Raw genomic sequence first — 19139 nt, 5'->3', positions numbered from 1 at the left:
CACTACTGGCTGTCTAGACTTCCATTCCTTCTTGGTTTGTTTGGGTAATGTTGTGCCTCTTATTCATGGGTTCTTGTCATTCATTAGATCTGGAAAGTTCTGGGTCATTTCTCTTTAAGTCTGACTTCTCTGTTTTCTTGATTCTCTCTTTCTGGACCTCAGTGATTCAGTAAGATATGTATATGACCTTGACTTTCTATTCATCATATCTCTTAACTTGTGTCTCATGTTTTCTATTCTTTTTTCATTTGTTCTCTCTTTTTCTTTTCTTTTTTGAGTCAGCATCTTACTCTGTCACCTAGGCTGGAGTGTAGTGGCATGATCACAGCTCACTACAGCCTTGATCTCCTGGGCTCAGGTCATCCTTCTGCCTCAGCCTCCTGAGTAGCTGCAATTACAGATGCACACCACCACACCTGTGACTTACTTTTTTTTTTGTAGAGACAAGGTATCACTATGTTGCCCAGGCTGGTCTCAAGCTCCTGAGCTCAAACAATCCTTCTGCCTCAGCCTCCCAAAGTGCTGATATTACAGGCATGAGCCACTGCACCTGGTTCATATTTTCTATTTTCTTATTTCTCTGTGCTACATTCTGATAAATTTCTTAAGGTATATCTTCTTGTTCATTTATTTTATTTTATTTATTCATTTATTGTTATTATTATTAATATTTTGTAGAGGTAGGGTCTTGCTATATTGTCCAGGTTGGTCTCAAACTCCTGGTCTCAAGTGATCCTCCCACCTTGGCCTCCCAAAGTGCTGGGATTACAGGTGTGAACCACTGTTCCCACCTCATTTACTTTATACTCAGCCGTGTTACATCAAGTGGTTCAGTTTGGTTCTTTCAGATCAATGTGGCCATCCTTAGTCTCCTGTCGCTCACTCATGATAATGGGTTCAACATGCAGTCCTTTAAGCACTCTGTGTAGACTGGTCTATACTCTTGTCTGATAATCCCAGCATCATCAGCTGTTGGAGGTCTAAGTCTGCAGTGGCTTCTTCTGTGGACTCACTCACTGCGCCTCCAAGTGTCCTTGGCGGTCTCTGGCTGGGGCTTGTGGTTACCTTCATCTCGACAAACCCAGGGCCTAAACCAAATATGATTTCCTGAGAGAGCTTTTGAGGCTGGTTCTGTGGGAGCCAGCAGGCGGGGGTCTGTGGACTTGTGAATACCTCAGCCCCTTTTGAAGGTCCTAATTCAATGAGACAGGTCTCAAACCCAACCCTGCCCATGATTGATGTCCTGACCTTAGAGCTCAGGTGGCTTCCACCATCAGGGTGACCCAGTCCTTGGCTCACAACTCTAAGCTCTGACTCAAGTCTCCTGAGTAACTGAGACGACAGGTGCATACCACCACACCTTGTGACTTTTTAAATTTTTTGATGAGCCCTGACTCATTGGAGGTGAGTGAGGGAGGGTGGTGCCTGGGGACGCTACATCTCAGAAGCCCAGAAGCCCACCCACTCCAGAGTCTAGCTGTTGTGCCAAGCAGAGTTCAAATGAGCCCTGCTCCACCTGACAGTTGGCATGGCAATCCTGTGGTTTTTGTGACTTCCCTTCATCATATTACTAGACAGAGTGGGCTGGACTCCTGGTGGTTTAGACATGAACAATGTTGAAAACCACCCAGACTTTCCCAAGCAGCATGAAGAAAAGAGAGAGGAGAAGCATAGAAACAACATGCATGGAGAGGGGCTATGTCCTGCAGGTCTTTCCTGTCTGACCCCTCTTTCTGGCCTGTCTAACCCAGTGCTTTCCCTCCAGACACCCGCCTGGAGGAAGATGGCCAGCACCTTCTCCAAGCTGCTGACTGGCCGCAATGCCTCCCTGCTGCTGGCAACCCTGGGCACCAGCACCCTGACCACTGGGTACCTGCTGAACCAGCAGAAGGTGTGTGCTGAGACCCAGGGGCCCCACAGGCCATTCCCTGCCAGGTAAGACCGCCAGGAACAACACCAGAAACTGTGCTCCCCACTGGGTGCTGCTAGCAATGGCCCTTCTTTGTTCCCCTGAGTGTGACTGAGTCAAGTGACACCCACTTTGGGGATGCACAAAGCCCATGGCCCATGTACATACAGGACATGTACTCATTCCTGCCTGAGTGCATGGTCCAGTAGGCTAGTGAAAACAGTGACCATCAGTACTTGTTGAGCATGCTACACGGGGTGTCTTCTTTGTCTCAGCATCTTTTCTTTGTCTCAGGGCTGGAAAAAGTTAAGTCATACCCAAGTTCAAATGGCAAAAACTGCCAAGTACAAGCCCAGGCCCTGGTCTAGACTCTTGCCCCTCTCTACCATCTTCTAGAAAACGTCATGTCATGGCATTGACATCAGAGGCAGTCAGGAAGCAGAGGAGAGGCACAGGTGCTCAACAGAGTCTCCCAGCCCAGGCCTTGTCACAGATGGAACACCATGCGCCCAGCAATGCCCGAGTGGCTGGGGACTTCTAGGGTCCAGATGGGTATGTGGGCGACAAAGTCAAGAAGATGGTGGGGCAGGTCTCAGACACAGTCACAGTCTCCCATGGAAGCCAGGATCTCTGAGGGAGTCCTGATAACCCCCACATGCCTCGGGGATTCCTTGGGGGGAGAAACATGTTGGAGCTGGGGTGATCCTTCTGCCTGTCCACATCCAGGGTGGCCACGCCCATGAATAGTGGCACTGTCCTCACAAGGCCAATGCTGCTCATGGGGGGTGCATGACGGATGAGGACAGAGAATAACTGAATGTCACGCTGACCCCGCCAGCCTCCCCCACTGACCTGAGGGACTTAGTGTGGCTGTCGTTGGCACAGACCAAAACTGGGTTGAGCACAGACCTGCACAGACTTCACCCATCCTTGAACAACTCTCGCCTCCTTCTGCACCACCATCCCTGGGTGTCCACGACCAGTGTCACAGCATCCCCAGGCAGGGCAGGGTCCCTCTTCATGCTTAACCTGGCCATTCCAGTTGTGGCTCCTGGGCAGCTGCAGCCACATGTCCTTGCACCACTGGCCAGGAGGCCTGGAGCCCATCTTCCCTGCTGATGCCTCTGTCCCCACAGTGCTGACTACCCTGATCTACGCCACCACAACAACTGCATGGCAGAGTGCCTCACGCCTGCCATCTATGCCCGGCTGCGCAACAAGGTGACGCCCAACGGCTATACTCTGGACCAGTGCATCCAAACTGGTGTGGACAACCCTGGCCATCCCTTCATCAAAACCGTGGGCATGGTAGCCGGTGACGAAGAATCCTATGAGGTGGGACATGGGTGCAGTGGGAGTGTAGGGTGTGGTTGTGGTCAGAATCCTCCTCTCCATGGGGTTCCATGCTCTCCCAGGAGGGGCACCCACAGGGAGGCGCCTCTGGCAGGGCCACTGAGAGTGCTTCCAACACAGTCCACAGCTCTCAAGACCCAGTTTTCTCTGCTTCCAGGGTCCTCCACATGGGGTTTGGTCATGATGTAAGATGTACAGTGTGTCCCAAAAGACTGTGTGTCCCCAGTGACCATGTGTCCCAGAGACCATGTGACCTAGTGACTGAGTATCCCCAGTGACCGTGTGTGCCCCAAGGAGAGTTGACAGGGCTGTGGTGTTGTGGCTGAGCTGGGGGTTGGGGGTCCATAATGCTCCGGGTGGGAGTTCTTTCCTGCCACTGACCAGACCAAACCCGGGTCCTCTCCTGGTGGGAATGTCTGCAGCCCACCTTCCTCTCCTGGTGGTTGTACTTGCAGTACCCCAGGTTTTCTCCTGGTGGGGATGCCTACAGTGCTCCATGCACCCTCTCTGCTATCCTGTCAGGGGCTGAAGGAAGGGAAGGGTGGGCAGTCACAAGAACAGAGCCATCCCCTAGAACAAGACTGGGCTCACCTCATCATAGCTGCTACTGGGCTCACCTCGTCATAGCTGCTACCACTCTGGGCAAGTCTGGGACCAATCTGGAGCTCCTTTCGCACCCTAAGCCCTCCCCACTCCCCAGTCCCCAGCCTGCAGGCTGCCCTGTTGCAACTCTCTTAATGTCATTTTGCCTAAAGGACATTCTGAACATTTTGTTTTTAGATTAGATTTTGCAGGATGCCTTGTGACCTGGGATCACAAGGTAACCAGGCCCTACCTTGATAGCATTGTCTGCTTTTCTTCTGGGGCAGCTGGGCTTCTCACGAACTTAATATGAAGCCTAAACTTTAGAAACTGACCTTCTCTTGTGAGCCAGTGACCTGTGAGCCAGTGACCTGGCCACTTCTCATCCCACAAGGGCAGAGCCCCCAGGGAAGCCCATTCATAGCCACAGGCATTCAGTCAGGTGTGATGACCAGGAGCCTGGCAGCATCACTAGTGAGGGATTAAGTATAGCAGCCTGGCCTCTCTCTAGGGCCAGATGCTCCTGGACTATTTTTATCACTTGACAACCCACCCTCACAACCCACCCTCACAGCCATGCTCTTGGAATTTCAGACTCAAGACAAGTACTGGGGGGGGGAGGGTTGGTCTTTGTGTAGTAGGGGAGACACTGAGGGGAGAAAGAGCATCTTACATCCTGTCCTGCAGGTGTTTGCGGACCTTTTTGACCCCGTCATCAAACTGAGGCACAACGGCTATGATCCCAGAGTGATGAAGCACCCCACAGACCTGGATGCATCCAAGGTAGGCCACAGCCTCTGCCGTGCCTCCCCAAGGCTGGCCTCACTGATCCCAGGGTGGTGGAGCAGGCGGGGCCCCAAGTTTGATGCCCCTGATGGTAGTGATTCCCTACAGCACTTTCTTGCAGGCAGGCCACGGAGACTGCAGGAAGGTCCCAGAGTGCATTTTCCTTAATAAGTACTTGGGGAAGAGTTGGTTGTGGGACCTTGTACCAGAGCAGTGCTGTTCCCTCTAGAGCCCCAGCAAGGGTGGCCCCAGTGCTGTGGCCAGCCTGCCCTTCACTGACCCCATATGTCTAGGTGTGGGCAGCCAGGATACTGAGGATTTGTGGGAGGAAGCCCTGAGCCTGGCAGACCTGTGGCCAAAGTGACCCCACCCTGCCTGCAGGTCACCCATGGCCAGTTTGATGAGCGCTATGTGCTGTCCTCACGGGTGCGCACTGGCCGTAGCATCCGAGGCCTGAGCCTGCCGCCTGCCTGCTCGCGAGCCGAGCGCCGGGAGGTGGAGAATGTGGCTGTTGCTGCCCTGGGGGGCCTCAAGGGAGACCTGGCTGGCCGCTACTACAGGCTGTCCGAGATGACGGAGGTGGACCAGCAGCGGCTCATAGACGTGAGTGGGAAAGTGGACGGGCCGCTGGGGAGGGGCAGGCATGGGCCTGGTGGCAGATGGCCCCTGCTGGGGTCACAAGGGCCCCCTTCTGATCCAGGAGACCCTTGCTGGTGTCCCACAGGCACCCCACAAGGGCAGAGCCCCCAGGAAAGCCCGTTCACAGCCACAGGCACTCAGTCAGGTGTGATGGCCAGGAGCCTGGCAGCATCACTAGTGAGGGGTGATGCTCACCCTGACCTAGAAGACCCCTGGGAGGTCACATGGACCCCACCCTGACCCGGAAGGCCCCTGCTGGGGTCGCTTGGGATGCACTCTGACCCAGGAGACCCCTGCTGGGGTCACTCCCTGTGAGGAGGGCCCCATTCTATGAGGACAATCAAGCCTAACCCTGCTAGGGTAACATAGCCCCTTCCTGATCTGGGAGGCCCCTGTTGAGGTCACATGACCAAGTCTTGAATCGGGAAGCACCTGCTGGGATCACACAGGCCCTGCCCTGCTGGGAGCTGCTGGCTTCCACTGTGGCTCTGTAGGGCTTCTAGAGGCTCAATATGAGGAAGAAATTCAAGGTTTCCATGGAGCCTGTCAATGGACATATTTTGTGGATAAGCCTGCGTAGGAGCTGGTGAAGGGATGGGAAGTGGATGGATGGAGGATCCTTGAGTTGGTAAATGTGTGGAAATCCTATGTGTGCCTGGTGAATGGTCTCCAGTCACACCCAGAGCAAACCGTGGATGTGGGGAAATATAGCAGGGAGATCCCAGACAAGGCCTACCCTGACCCTGACAGTGCTGGTCTCAGGTTCCTGCTGGTTGACTCCTGCTGCCTCCACCATGGCCTCCATGGTTTCTCTCTGGCACCAGACAGATAAGATCCATGGCCCTCACTTCTTTCCCCCAGCACAGCTGAAACAGGTTGGTAGTTTCCAAAGGAACTATTAACTAAACTGCAAGGAAGACAGAAATAAAACTGTTCTTTTGGAAGATGCAAATGCTATGAAATATGCCCCATTTCCAACCCAGACAGGCCCACTGTGTGGTCCACAGGACTCGTCTCCTGGCCTCTGTGGCTACCAGGCCACTATCCTGCCTGATCACAGAACCAGGCCCTCCTCCACCTCAATAGCCCTCTGCCTTCTGCTTAGGGGATGTGCTGCCTCTTGGGTGGTGATGGCTCACAGTCCCTCCTGGCTCAAGTCTCCGATCACTCCACCTAGAGATTGCAAATGGGTTCTTCTCTGCATACCCTCTTGATTTTTACCTCAGTGGAGTCACGCCTGAACATATGGTGCCTACACGACTTACTGTAGAGTATCCACGCACAGCTGTGCAGGAGTGAGCGGTGCACCCACAGAAGGACATGCAATCTCCTGCCACTGCCTGTGCTGTGTGGAAGAGGGTCCTGTCATGGTACAGGTACACACTTGGGAGTCACAGAGGTCTGGGCTTGCATCTAGGCTCTGCTTCTTCCTGGCAGTGACATTGGATAGGTTGTTTTCTCTCTCTGAATCACAGTTTTCTTCACTTACAAAGTAGAATAATTGCATTTACTTCATAGGCTTATGAAGATTAAAGAAAGAAATTAAAAGAATATAACACTGAGCCATGGTGCACACCAAGTGAATGGTAGTGACTTTTACTTATAGATCATTATTATACATCTATAACACTTTTTAATGAAAGAAATGACAATCAATGAACCACTAATGCTGAAAACATAAAGAGCAGTGGCTATGTAAACAGACTTTCAGGATGGGGCCCTCACCCACTGCCCATTCCTCGTTGCATGGGGTTGGTGGTGGTGTAGATACTCCATAGTGACTTAGCAAGTGTTTCCACCTGGACCAGCTGGTGGTTTTCAGCCTTAGCTGTGTACTAGAACCACCTGAAGAGTTTCTGAATGTCCCATGCCCAGATCACACTCCTTAACACTTAGGACAGCTTTCTGGTGGATGAGAACTGGGTGTTCATGTTTTCTAAGCTCCCAGGTCATTCCAGTGGGCAGTAAGGCTGAGACCATGGCTGAGGTGGCTCAGTCAACACCAGTGAGCTGGGACCCAGGAGGCTGGTGCGTGGACAGGTGTGATCTCACCAGTCCCTCCTCTCTACTCTGTCACCTCGGCCACAGGACCACTTTCTGTTTGACAAGCCAGTGTCCCCATTGCTCACATGTGCTGGGATGGCCCGTGACTGGCCAGATGCCCGGGGAATCTGGTAGGACAGAGTATTTGATGTTTGCGGTGTATTGCGGGGGATCTCTCGGAACGCCTGCTTGTCTAACCCCATGCTGCTGTGAGTTTCAGCTGATAGCATGCCCAATAAGCTCAGGAGCAGACAGACTGCCTGGATGTGTGTGTGTGTACCTAAGTGTGTGTGTGTGTGTGTGTGTGTGTGTGTGTACCTAAGTGCTGTAACATTTCTAAGGTGCATAAGAATGTGAGCTGGTTAGCATGAATTATGCATGAGAAAAAAGACTACTTCGTATTATTTAACCTCATAGATAATTTTTTTCATGGTATTAAAACAAAAGAGCAACAAATGAAAAATAAATCTTGAGAATCTAAGAAAAATCCTAGGAAGAAGGGGATTTGCCTGGTCTATACATATCTTCTCCTGGCCAGCAGTCCTGGTGCACTCTGACCTCTGTGTCTTGGAGAACAGGAGGCCCACATAAATGTGTTCATGAGCAGTGCTCAGTCGGGGTGGACAAGCAGGGTGTACACAGCAAGACATGTTAAACCATGTATGCCATGAACAACTTGACTGCAGGTGAACCTCCCCTCTCTGCTTTTTAAGCACAGGGTTTTGGTTGAATCTATTAGGAGACAAAATATTCTTGTTCATGTCAAAGCCAAATATTATCATAGCTGAATTGTTGGCATCCTAGTCTGAAGAACTAGGGGAACATATTCTTGTTGGGCAAAAACGGGACATCTTTAAGGGTTGGAGTCACTCTTCTCCTTCCTCTGTCGAGGTAACATGATTGTGTGGTCCTTGTTCAGGCACACTGAAGAGATGAGGAAATGAGGAAGGTGAGCCAAAGCTTTGGACTGGAGAGGGGCCAGGAACAGTAACATATCAACACTCAACACTGCACTTCTCTCACCAGGCATAACTACGACAAGACGTTTCTCATCTGGATAAATGAGGAGGACCACACTAGAGTCATCTCCATGGAGAAGGGAGGCAACATGAAACGCGTGTTCGAGCGATTCTGCCGTGGACTGAAAGAGGTAAGGTGTTGTCCGAGATGTCGGAATAGTCATTAGAATATAGTCTCTTTAGTTTTCATTCTCAAAATAAGATGCTATGGCCACTTTCAAAGTGGAGCTAGCTTTTCTAGAGATCAGACACTGTTCTGGAGCGGAATTTCAGAACAGCGCTTCAGCAAATGGGCGACTGTCTCTTACTATTAGAAGGCTCCTGTGCATTCCTCCCCTTCCACAGTACTGGGGACATCTGTGGGTGGTTACTTATTTTCTGATTTCTTCAATATTGCTCCTGGCTATTCTAAGCATAAAGACAATGTAGGATATAACCCAAATGCAGATAGAATTCCTTTGTTCTCCCCCACTATCTTGGCCTGAAAAATACCACTACCAGCCAGCATTTGAATGCTTAGTATGTATGTGCTAGCCATTGTGCTCAGTGTGTTACATGTTCATTCCATTTGCTTGGACTGTTTTAATGTTCTGAGAGGCATTGTTTTCTATGAAAAAGTGCCATAAGTGCACCTGGAACTTATTTATGTCCACTGTGGGGTACACAGGCCATCCCTCTGCAGGGGAGTGAGTGGCCAACTCAAGGTGCCCACCATCTGGTCTCTGTTGCTCCCTCCACCTGCAGGTGGAACGGTTGATCCAAGAGCGCGGTTGGGAGTTCATGTGGAACGAGCGCCTGGGATACATCCTGACCTGCCCCTCAAACCTCGGGACAGGACTGCGGGCCGGTGTCCATGTGAGGATCCCAAAGCTCAGCAAGGTAACATCCTGCAGCCAGCGGGTCACGCCAGGATGCACTCAGGATGTGTGGAAGGAGAAAGGCACCACCTGTTCCCTAGCCCGCCACCTACAGGCACAGGAAACTGACGAGAAAGCGGCATCTGTATAAAATAAAGGCAAAGAGGTCATGCGACAGGGATGAGGAAGGGTGGCTTCAAGAATACGACCTTCTCACACCTTGTAGCACCTCCTTCCACACCTTTCCTGCCTCTCCCAGTGACAGTCTTTGCCTGGTGATCCCTGCAGGGTCTGTATTCCTCCCGCTTGCAGGAGACACAGAGATTGTGGCAGAGACTGTCCCTCCCCAGTCCCTTGCCAGACCTCGCCCAGTTGTGAGGAAATAGCATACAGGGGTGCGTGAACACGCAGGTCTGGGTCACATAGGCATCCCCTCTGTGCATCCCATCAGCAAGATGTGGCGGTAGTCACCCCCTCAGCTCCAATGGGAAGGAGAAGGAAAGTCTAGTGGGAGCAAGCACATCTGATTAACCAAATACAAAGTCATTTTTGAGAACATGCTTCCTGCCAAAAGAAAGCACGAGCAATTTTGTTATTCAAAACTTCAATGCTAAGAAAATAATTTGAAGTGATGTAAAATAATTTGAAGTGATATAAAATAATTTGAAGTGATGTATCAGAATTTTAATGATAACAATGACAGCTGTTATGTAGATGGGTAATAAACACTCCAAAGCCAGCATCTGGACACCAAAAAAAAAAAAAAAAAAGACAAAGAATGTAGAAATTACAAACACACGGTTAGAGTCAGACACTAGGCTCAGTGGCAGCTCTGCCACCTTCTTGGTGTGTGACCTGACAAGTCTGTGTCTCTGAGACTCTGTTTCGTCCTCTGCGAAATGGGGTGGAGGCACTGCTGGCCTCACTGGGTTAAGACTGAAGGTTTCCAGCGCAAGGTAGAGAAAGGCTTTATTGCCACTAACCACCGGGATGCTTTTGGTCTTTTCCATGTGGATGCACCATTGATGGCGATCGACTGCACCTCCCACACTAAGTCTTCCCCTTGTCCTAGGACCCACGCTTTTCCAAGATCCTGGAGAACCTCAGACTCCAGAAGCGGGGCACAGGAGGTGTGGACACGGCTGCAGTGGCCGACGTGTATGACATCTCCAACATCGATCGCATCGGCCGATCGGAGGTAAGGCCTCTGTCTCCTCATGTGAGCTTTCAAGGCCAGCCTAGAGGGGGAGAGACGGAAAAGGCCTCAACAGCCTCCTATTACCGCAAAACTTGAGGCCCCCACTTCCCCACTATGTCCTGAGTCACTCCAGCATCCTGTGATTCACACAAGTGCTCCTCTTCATGGGAAATACCTGCATTTAGGTGACCACGTTGTTACCTGAGGACTGATAGGCTAACCCAGTCAGTTAGAATATATGTCTAGGAAAGGAATTCCTAAGTTAACTATCAGGGGGCCTATTATGACCAAGTTTTCTACCAGAAGACACACATGAAGATAGACTTCCCTGGCAGTGGATGAGAACCCCTTCCCACCTCGTGCTCACCAACACTGGGATGAGTAACTGAATAATCAGAAAATGTCTCATTAATGAGCAGTGACCAGCTTTCTGTTGCAGCCCTCTCTGGGGTCTCAGTTTCCTCATGCACATGAAGAGATGGGGAGGGCACTGGACATAATCATGCTAAGACACTCAATGGTCCCTTCTATCCCAGCTGCTCCTTCCAGGATGACATTATGTATTTCAGGGCTATCTGGAATATGCTCATCATTTACTGTCTTGGTTTGGGCTTTCCTAGGAGCAGTGCGAGTCATTCATTTGGAAGGCGATCTCAGGAAAACAATCATAGGTTGATGTACTCTAGTTAAGAAAAAATCCGTATTTGGAATCCAAAGCTCTAACCTATTTTTCTTAAATCAAGAATTTTAGAAAGTATACCTTAATATAATTTGCAAGGCTTCCTTTAATTAATAAACTTGCATGGCACAGTGCAAACTTGACTTAGTTGCCAAACTTTTGACTTTAGACATTTTTTAGAAGGACACCCATCGTGTAATGATGATATCTGGGCCTCAACATACTCCATGCTCAGACAGCTTAGTGGCAGGCCAGGGTTCCAGTCAAGGCCAAAGAACAACACAAGGGTGTCACTGGTGTCTCACTTACAGACAAACTCTGAGATCTTACAGCAGAAACCAATGGGGAAGTGTCAGGGATGCAACCTAAGGTTTTGATAGGCAAAGAATGTTTTCACGTGTCACATACAAGGTGGTAACCCATCTTAGCTGAGGAAAGACAGAGAGAAACCGTTGGAATAGCCTGAGAAGGACCTCTGGACAACCCGCCTCTCAACCCTTTAGGGAAACAGTGAGAAGACGTTGCTCTGGTCCACCTAGTGAAGTGCTCTCGCTCATTTCATACTCTTCCTGCTGGTCAGTGTTCATAGTTGTCTCCTGTTCAAATTGTCATTCATCTTCTTCACTATCAAAGGTTGAACTCGTTCAGATCGTCATCGATGGAGTCAATTACCTAGTGGACTGTGAAAAGAAGCTGGAAAGAGGCCAGGACATCAAGGTGCCACCACCACTGCCTCAGTTCAGCAAGAAGTGAATGTTCCCTTTCCCAATTCATAATAACCTGTCTGCTGGTATGACAGATGTATAGAAGTCTCTACTCTGAGAGTTTTTGTAGACTTGGAAAGATGTAAAATTGTAGGTCTTGCCTATCTTCACAATAAAACTCTCCTTAATATCTTTGGTTTATTCTCTGATTTTTAAAATAAATTTGGAAATAAGAACTGGAATAATAATAATAAGGAGGAGGAGGAGGAGGAGAAGGAAGGCAAATATCCAATTAGAAGACATGGAGACAATTTCACCAGGAAAGTAGAACTCTCTACTTACTTGCACATTTAGATATCCCTCCAAATGTCTAGATGTTAAATCTAGCCAACCCTTCACAGATCCCTTAGGGACACCACTGGGAAGTGGGAACTAATATAATAAACATTTTCTGGCCAGTGGAGGAAGAGGAGACGATTTGTCTTGAAAGTGTGGTAGTCAACAAAGATGATACAAATGGGAACACGTAGGCTACTTGCTGATTCCGAGCTTGCTACATAAGGGAGTCAGCCTCTGTCCTTGAATTTGGAGTAGGCTAGAATGCAGGCAGGGGCATGGAGGTTGGTTGTTCCCTGAGTCACAGGCCACCTGGAGGGAGTATTCTATGTGGTTCATCTGGGAAACTTGGTTTCATCTGTGAGGTCCTGAATTGGAGGCAGGAGAAAGCACTGGGGAAGCTGGCCATCACTGGCCATGTCCCGATCACTCTGCACTGCCTGCCTCAGAGCTGTGGTTTTTGGCTTCCTGGACTGGTTGCTGTAGAGGTTGGGGCAAGAGTTCTGTTGTCATATATTGTCTGGCCATTGTCCATGTGTATACTCAGTCTCTCAAAAACAATTCAAAATTTGCTGTCTGCAATACAGAATGTTTTCATATAATCTGAAAGCTAGATTCTTCCCTCGGCATGCAGATCTTACCTCGAATCTTGTTTTTTCCTATCCCTCCTGCGGTGTCAGTAATCTAAAGGGATGTGATGGAAGAGGTGGGAGCAATTTGTTACATGACAAGTTATGAAACTGCTCCATACACGAGACCACTATTGCTAACTTGAAGCACAGGAATGAGATTAAGCTCTGCTTTCTGCAGTGAGTGAGTCCTGCAGTGCCACAGGCAAGATACGTCAGTGCTGTAAGCCAGCATGCCTTCCCTTCTGCTATGCTGAGAAAAATAATGTATGAAAAGAACACAGTTGTGCTGGTGCTAATAGGGACTACCTTAACTTGAGTGGCAAACTGGCACATGGTAGACATCTGGAAGAGGAAACCATGCCAGTATAACTTGAGACATCCAGCTAAGTCCCCTGCATGGGAGGGTGGAGGGCTGTCCCACCAGCTGACACCTGGAGACACACGAAGGCTTGCAGCATCAGAGCACAGAGGGATGAAGGGTGGGAAGACTGTGGTGTCATGGTCAGCACCTAGACTCTGCAGCCACATTGCTGGGGTCCAAATCCCAACTCTCCCACTATGTGGCATGCAATTTGACCTCTAGTTCCTTTGTTTCTTCTATGTAATATGGGAACATTGATGATTCCTTTGTTCATAAGTGGTTGAAGGATAACATCAAACAGAAATGTTCAACACAAAGGACTGTGTATTTGCTGAATAAATAATACAAATCGAGAAATCACGACTATCATATTGTAATCTTTCTCTGAATATTCTTGAACACCATCCTTCAGGGTGAGCCAGCAGGACTGATGGCCCCTTCTGAAAGGCTGTGTGAGCTAAGTGTGAGTGAGGGAAAACTCCTACAGTTGCAGGAACACAGGTACAAGCGACACCACACACCAATGCTGCATTTTTCAGAAGAAAGCTGGAAGACAAGCCTAGCACAGAGCACACAGCCACCAGCACAGCAAGGGAGCACTGGGCCATGACTCCACAGCATCAGCAACAAAGATCAAATGAGTGTCGATGATATAGAGAGTGCCAGGCAACAGCTCCCTCCCTTTTGCAATTTTATATAACTCATTTCTCACCCTTAACCTTTACTTTAAATCCTCAATAACCACACTGAGATTTGCATTCAGTGTTAGCTTGCTCACAGACTGTCAGTATTTCATCCCTGATGTGTGGGGCTATTTGACCTTTGAAGTACCACCAGGAATGCACTCGTTTGTGACTTTACTCGTTAGGAACAAAATACTCATAATAAGAGACAATTATTATTTTTTGAGTTGGAGTCTCATTCCGTCACCCAGGGTGGAGTGCAGTGGCATGCTCATGGTCACCCCAGTGTCAACCTCCTGGGCTCTGTTGATTCTTCTGCCTCAGCCTTCCAAGTAGCTGGAACTACAGGTACATGCTACCATACCCAGTTAATTTTTTTATTTATTATAGAGACAAGGTCTCACCATGTTGCCCAGGCTGATCTCGAACCCACGGACTCAGGCAATCCTCTTGCCTTGGCCACCCAAAGTGCTGGGATTACAGGTTTGAGCCACCATGTCCGGCCAAGAGACAGCTATTACACCAGGTCCACACTGGATGCCTGAGCACTGGATCCGGTGCCTCGCTTTTCTTTGAAATCCTCCTGACAGCTCTTCAAACAATTTTCAGATTACGTAAAAGCACTTAAGTTGGATACAAGAATATCCTTCCCCTTGAACAGTGCCAAGCATTTTAGTGATGTGGCCCTAGTTGCAGAAGTTGTGGTAAATCTTAATTTTATCACAAGAAAAAGGCACACTGGCAATGTTACAATGAAAATCAAAGAACGTTTATGTGAAGGATGCATCTGCTGAAAGAGGCAAAGGGCCTGGCAACCAAGAGCTAAAATCTTGATCGAATGCCCTGTCTCCAGCCAAAGCAGGCACACAGCACACAAGCAGCCCCTGCGGACAAAGGCCTTACTCACCTGAGACTCATCTGCAGTGCTCTGAACAGGGCGTTGTTCCGGGTCAGAGGCCTTTTCAAACAGAACACATTCCTTGCTCCTGAGGCAGGCACATTGGGACAGGCCTTGGTAGCTGGGAACCATCCAGCTCTTCCGTGGGGAGAGAACCAAGGGTCTCCACCTGATCTTCCAGCCACTACATCAAGTCCATTCATGGAGACTGAGCTACTCTCTCTTCAGGCTCATCATAAAAAAGCCTGTCAAAATGTTCTGCAAGCAGCCAAAAGAAGTTGTTTTGAGGACAAAAGATTTGCATTAAATTCAGGCTTAGCCACTAAGTAGCTATATGACAAAAAGCAAATTACTTAACTCTATACTCTAATATTCTTAAGTCCTGGTTTTACCTGTAAAATGGAGACAATTTCTACCTTACAAGGTTTTTTATAATGATTACATAATCTAACAGTAGCTGACATTTTTTCTTTTACTTTCTGTGAGAATATATTTTACATTAGAATCAGTACACACCTACATGAATATGCAAGTGAAGATATGTAAAATCCACATGAAAGTTTCATGTAACAAAATTTACTATTTAAAATATTCTCTGATATTTTTCTATTCTATATATTTTACTCTCTTCCAGTTTAAAAAATTTAATTGTAATCCACTAAATTGATTTGACAACATATTAATGGGATAAAATTCAGTTTGGAAAGCATGAACTTAATTACATTAAAAACATTGAGCTAGGTGTGGTGACTCATGCCTATAATCCCAGCACTTTGGAGGCCAAGGCAGAAGGATTGCTTGAGCCCAGGAGACCAGCCTGGGCAACATAGCAAGAACTTTTCTCCACAAAAAATAAAATTAGCCAGGTATGGTGGTGTGTGCCTCCTAGTCTACCTGGAAGGCTGAGGCAGAAGGATCACCTGAGCCCAGGAGACTGAGGCTGTGGTGAGCTGTGATCATACCACTGCACTCTAGCCTAGGTGACAGAGTGAGTTGATGACTCAAAAAAAAAAAAAAATATCGTGGTCATCATACATAGCACAAAAGTTTCCATTTTAATCATTTTAAGCGTACAGTTCTGTGCATTAAGCACATTCACACTGCTGCATGACCATCACCACCATCCTAATGTCAGCACAGGATATGTGGCAACCCTCTGAGAGCTCTGCACATACATCCAGTCTCTCTCCTCCACCAAGCCACACCATTTAGAGACCTAAAAGCCCAACGCAACTGAGACTCCTATTTGAAAGTTCACCGGTGGCTTCCGTATTTACGTGCCTAGGCACAATGCCACAGGTGCCCTCCATCATTCACTCCTTGGGGAATTATTTGCATATCTGTCTCCTCCACTAAATGAGACTCCTCTGGGGGCACAGACTGTGTCCAGTTCAGTTTCACACAGCTCACCACCACACTCTCCATCTTCCAGAATAGTCACAGACAGGACTCTGAACATATTCTTGGGCCATCAATATTTCTTAAAATATTTGTGGGACCCCTTTCCCATGATCATTGATTTGCTACTTTTTTTCCTGCTATGGGGTCCTCTTAAATTAATTCATCCACAATAATTAATTACTGTTTTACCTAGAAACTTATGGGTAGGTTATTTTATATAGTAGTCACTAAATCTGTATTAAACATTTGTCACTTATGGTACTGGCAAGCCATAGATATCAGTAGATACCCACTTTATGGCATTCCATTTGTCACTACAGGACTTCCCACTGCTCCCTCTGAATAACCAGCTATGGCCCACATCAAGTATGGTTTTCTCAGACACAGGGAGGGAAAGGCACTCGTTTCAGAGAGTAAAGAGAGCTCCAAATCTTGCTACTTACTTGTAATTTAGATTTAAGTATTCACTTGAAGCACTTAACACCTAACCACAAAAAGCATGATTAGGAACAGGAGAGACAACAGAAGAGGGTGACAGGGAAGTCAGAAGAATACATCGCATCTGTAGTTAGTGTTCCAATGCTATTCTGTGTCATGTTTAAACCACAAATATGAACAAGATTCAAGTTTTTCAGTGGTGAGCACACACTTTACATTGGTCCTATTGCTTACATCTTGGCAACCTTAAGCAGCTTCCACTAATGAGGTTCTCCTGCTAGACACTTAGGATAGATTTTCTTTCACTTTGGAAATAAAACAAAAATAAAAGTCATGTGTAACTTTGTTATTGGATGAGAAACTAACAATGCAAATGAAAATACAGTGCTACCTCCTGTGCAAGTCAGGTAACAAAGCTCTGTCACCAGAACTGTGTGCTATGGCAGTCACTTCACTTCTCGGAGACTTAGTTTATTGATCTGTAAAGCAAGAAGATGGAATTTTAAAAGGTATGTATTTCTGTGAAGCTACATATGATCAGAGATTCTCATGTTCTATGCCAAAACCCTTGTGGATTACAAAACTCTCCAATTATGACTCTAAATGTCAAACACACTCACTGAAGAACATTTGTGAAATAACATAAAGAATAAAAAAGAAACTTGTAATTCTATTACCCAGAGCCTTATTATAAGGGTCCTAAAATTGTTTTAAAAATCCCAGATTTTTGAGAAAGAAGATCTTAGCATGTCACTGGCCTAGATCTCATTTTTGAAAAAGATCTTAACATGTCACTGGCCTGGATCTCGTTTTGAGAAAGAAGATCTCAGCACATCAATGGCCTGGATCTCATTTCTGAGAAAGATTTCAGCACATCACTGACCCTGGATATCATTTTTGAGAAAAACCTCAGCATGTCACTGACCCAGATCTTGTTTTTGAGAAAGAAGATCTCAGTTCATCACTGGGCCGGATCTCATTTTTGAGAAAGAAGATCTCAGCATGTCACTGACCTGGATCTTGTTTTGAGAAAGATCTTGGCACATGACTGTTCTGGATCTTGTGTTTATTCCCAGCAGCAAGGTCAGTAATTCATTTCCTCTGTCTTCTGCTATATTTTTCTGCATATCTCAAAAAGCTCAGTAAGTGCCGAGGATACATAATGTATACTGCTCCACATACAGCCCTCTTCTCTAGAGCTATTTTGTGGGATCTACTGTATGATCTAAAACACTATCCTTAGTTCTTCACTACTTAAGTTATAAAGGATAAAGTTGGAACACTTTGTGTTTCTCATTTTTAAAATATTAGTTTGGCAAACTCTGGTCCAGCCTTCCTTTCCTGATCTTTGCCCTTCATTCCAAAGTACTACACAGCTACACTGGCTGTCCTGAAGCTGCCCACTCCAGCGTGAGGGATGCTCCAGGCCAAGTCTCAGACGTGTCTTATCCCACAGCACACACTGGTGCCTTCAGCTGGGCTGGCCACACACCTTCTGTCCAGGGGGATTCTGGTCAAGGATGAGGGTTTAAATCCTAAGGGTAGTGGTCCAATTCCAGGTAAGATGGGGCAGACACATGCCATCCACCCCATTCCTCCAATGCATGCAACTGTGGAACACCACCCATAGATCAGCAATTTGTGGATGGAAAAATAAACAGCAGCAGAAACTGGGGAGAAAGATTGGACTTTCAAGTGTCACCAATACAGTGAGCAGTTGACAATTCCCTTGGGTGTCCCCTAGCCTGAGCTATAACTGCTGGTCCCGAAAGGGCCTGGTGCAGAGTTCCAGAGTTTTCTTGTTCCTCCCTGAGGAGAGAGAACGTAAACTTGAGCAGAATTCTAGCACCTGGAGTAGAAAAAATCTTCCACTTGTCCTTCTCTCTGCTTTTTGTTTATTTTCTTCCTATTCTCTCCTGCGGAGGCCCCCAAGTTATTTCCAGCAGGGGTATCAGCAGGAGCCTGCAGAAGGCAGCAGGAGAGAAGGAAGCTTCCTTTCTGATTGGAAGTCCCAAGAGATGGGGCAAACCCCTGCTACTTTTTTTTCCTCTTTCTTACTGTCTCCCATCACTTGGCCCAGACGCAGGCACAGTTATGGGAGTGGGCAGCAGAGCAGGGTAACTAAAGTCCTAGATTTCTGGCTAGAGGACCTCCCTGGCTAGGGAGCCCCAAGCAACCAAAAGTACCAAGATTATGGAAAGGAAGGTACTCAAGTGACAAAGTTTATGAAATTCTCCTCTCTCTGAGTCGTACATGCATGGAATTGACCCCAATAGCACGAACAGACTTTGAGAATTAAACTGTGAAATAAATAATCGCTCAAGTCCCAAACTGACCACTGGGCAGTGTAACATGGGGCAGATCCAAATTACTGCAAAGACTTTGAAAAATGTAATGACACTGGAACCACAAACAGCAGAAGGTAGCTGACACTGGGTTGTCTTAAGAGAAAGACCATGCATTTGCCTTTGCCCAGAAGTCTGATAAAGACTTTTACAATGATCATTATGTTAACCATGAACAAAAATGTGAGCTGATTACCATTTATCCATCTTTGATGGGCTTTCTTTAATGCACATTTATCTTTGACAGGAAGCTCGATATACTTTTACAATGATAAT

At 47.5% G+C, this 19139-nt stretch overlaps 1 protein-coding gene across 1 annotated transcript; it reads left to right on the top strand.

Moving 5' to 3' along the window:
• Nucleotides 1-1769: 1769 nt before the first annotated feature.
• Nucleotides 1770-11960, top strand: CKMT2 (creatine kinase, mitochondrial 2). The gene is made up of 9 exons (XM_008054047.1): nucleotides 1770-1935; nucleotides 3046-3244; nucleotides 4532-4627; nucleotides 5012-5233; nucleotides 7358-7443; nucleotides 8339-8462; nucleotides 9076-9210; nucleotides 10261-10386; nucleotides 11699-11960. The coding sequence occupies exons 1-9, from the start codon at nucleotides 1784-1786 to the stop codon at nucleotides 11816-11818; spliced, it is 1260 nt and encodes a 419-aa protein (XP_008052238.1). The 5' UTR covers nucleotides 1770-1783; the 3' UTR covers nucleotides 11819-11960.
• The last annotated feature ends 7179 nt before the right edge of the window (nucleotides 11961-19139 follow it).

This window comes from Carlito syrichta, unplaced genomic scaffold (assembly GCF_000164805.1).
Source record: "Carlito syrichta isolate Samal-C Ts95f unplaced genomic scaffold, Tarsius_syrichta-2.0.1 Scaffold288979, whole genome shotgun sequence".
In the NCBI taxonomy this organism is placed as follows: domain Eukaryota; kingdom Metazoa; phylum Chordata; class Mammalia; order Primates; family Tarsiidae; genus Carlito; species Carlito syrichta.
The sequence above is the reverse complement of the archived record's forward strand: the minus strand, read 5'-3'. Positions and strand labels throughout refer to the sequence as shown.

Bases quoted from the DNA above. Each gene is read 5' to 3' on its own strand.
- CKMT2 (XM_008054047.1), top strand. From the start codon at position 1,784: ATGGCCAGCACCTTCTCCAAGCTGCTGACTGGCCGCAATGCCTCCCTG. The intron at 1,936-3,045 runs GTAAGACCGCCA...CTGTCCCCACAG, and splicing joins CACAGGCCATTCCCTGCCAG to TGCTGACTACCCTGATCTAC. The intron at 8,463-9,075 runs GTAAGGTGTTGT...CTCCACCTGCAG, and splicing joins TCTGCCGTGGACTGAAAGAG to GTGGAACGGTTGATCCAAGA.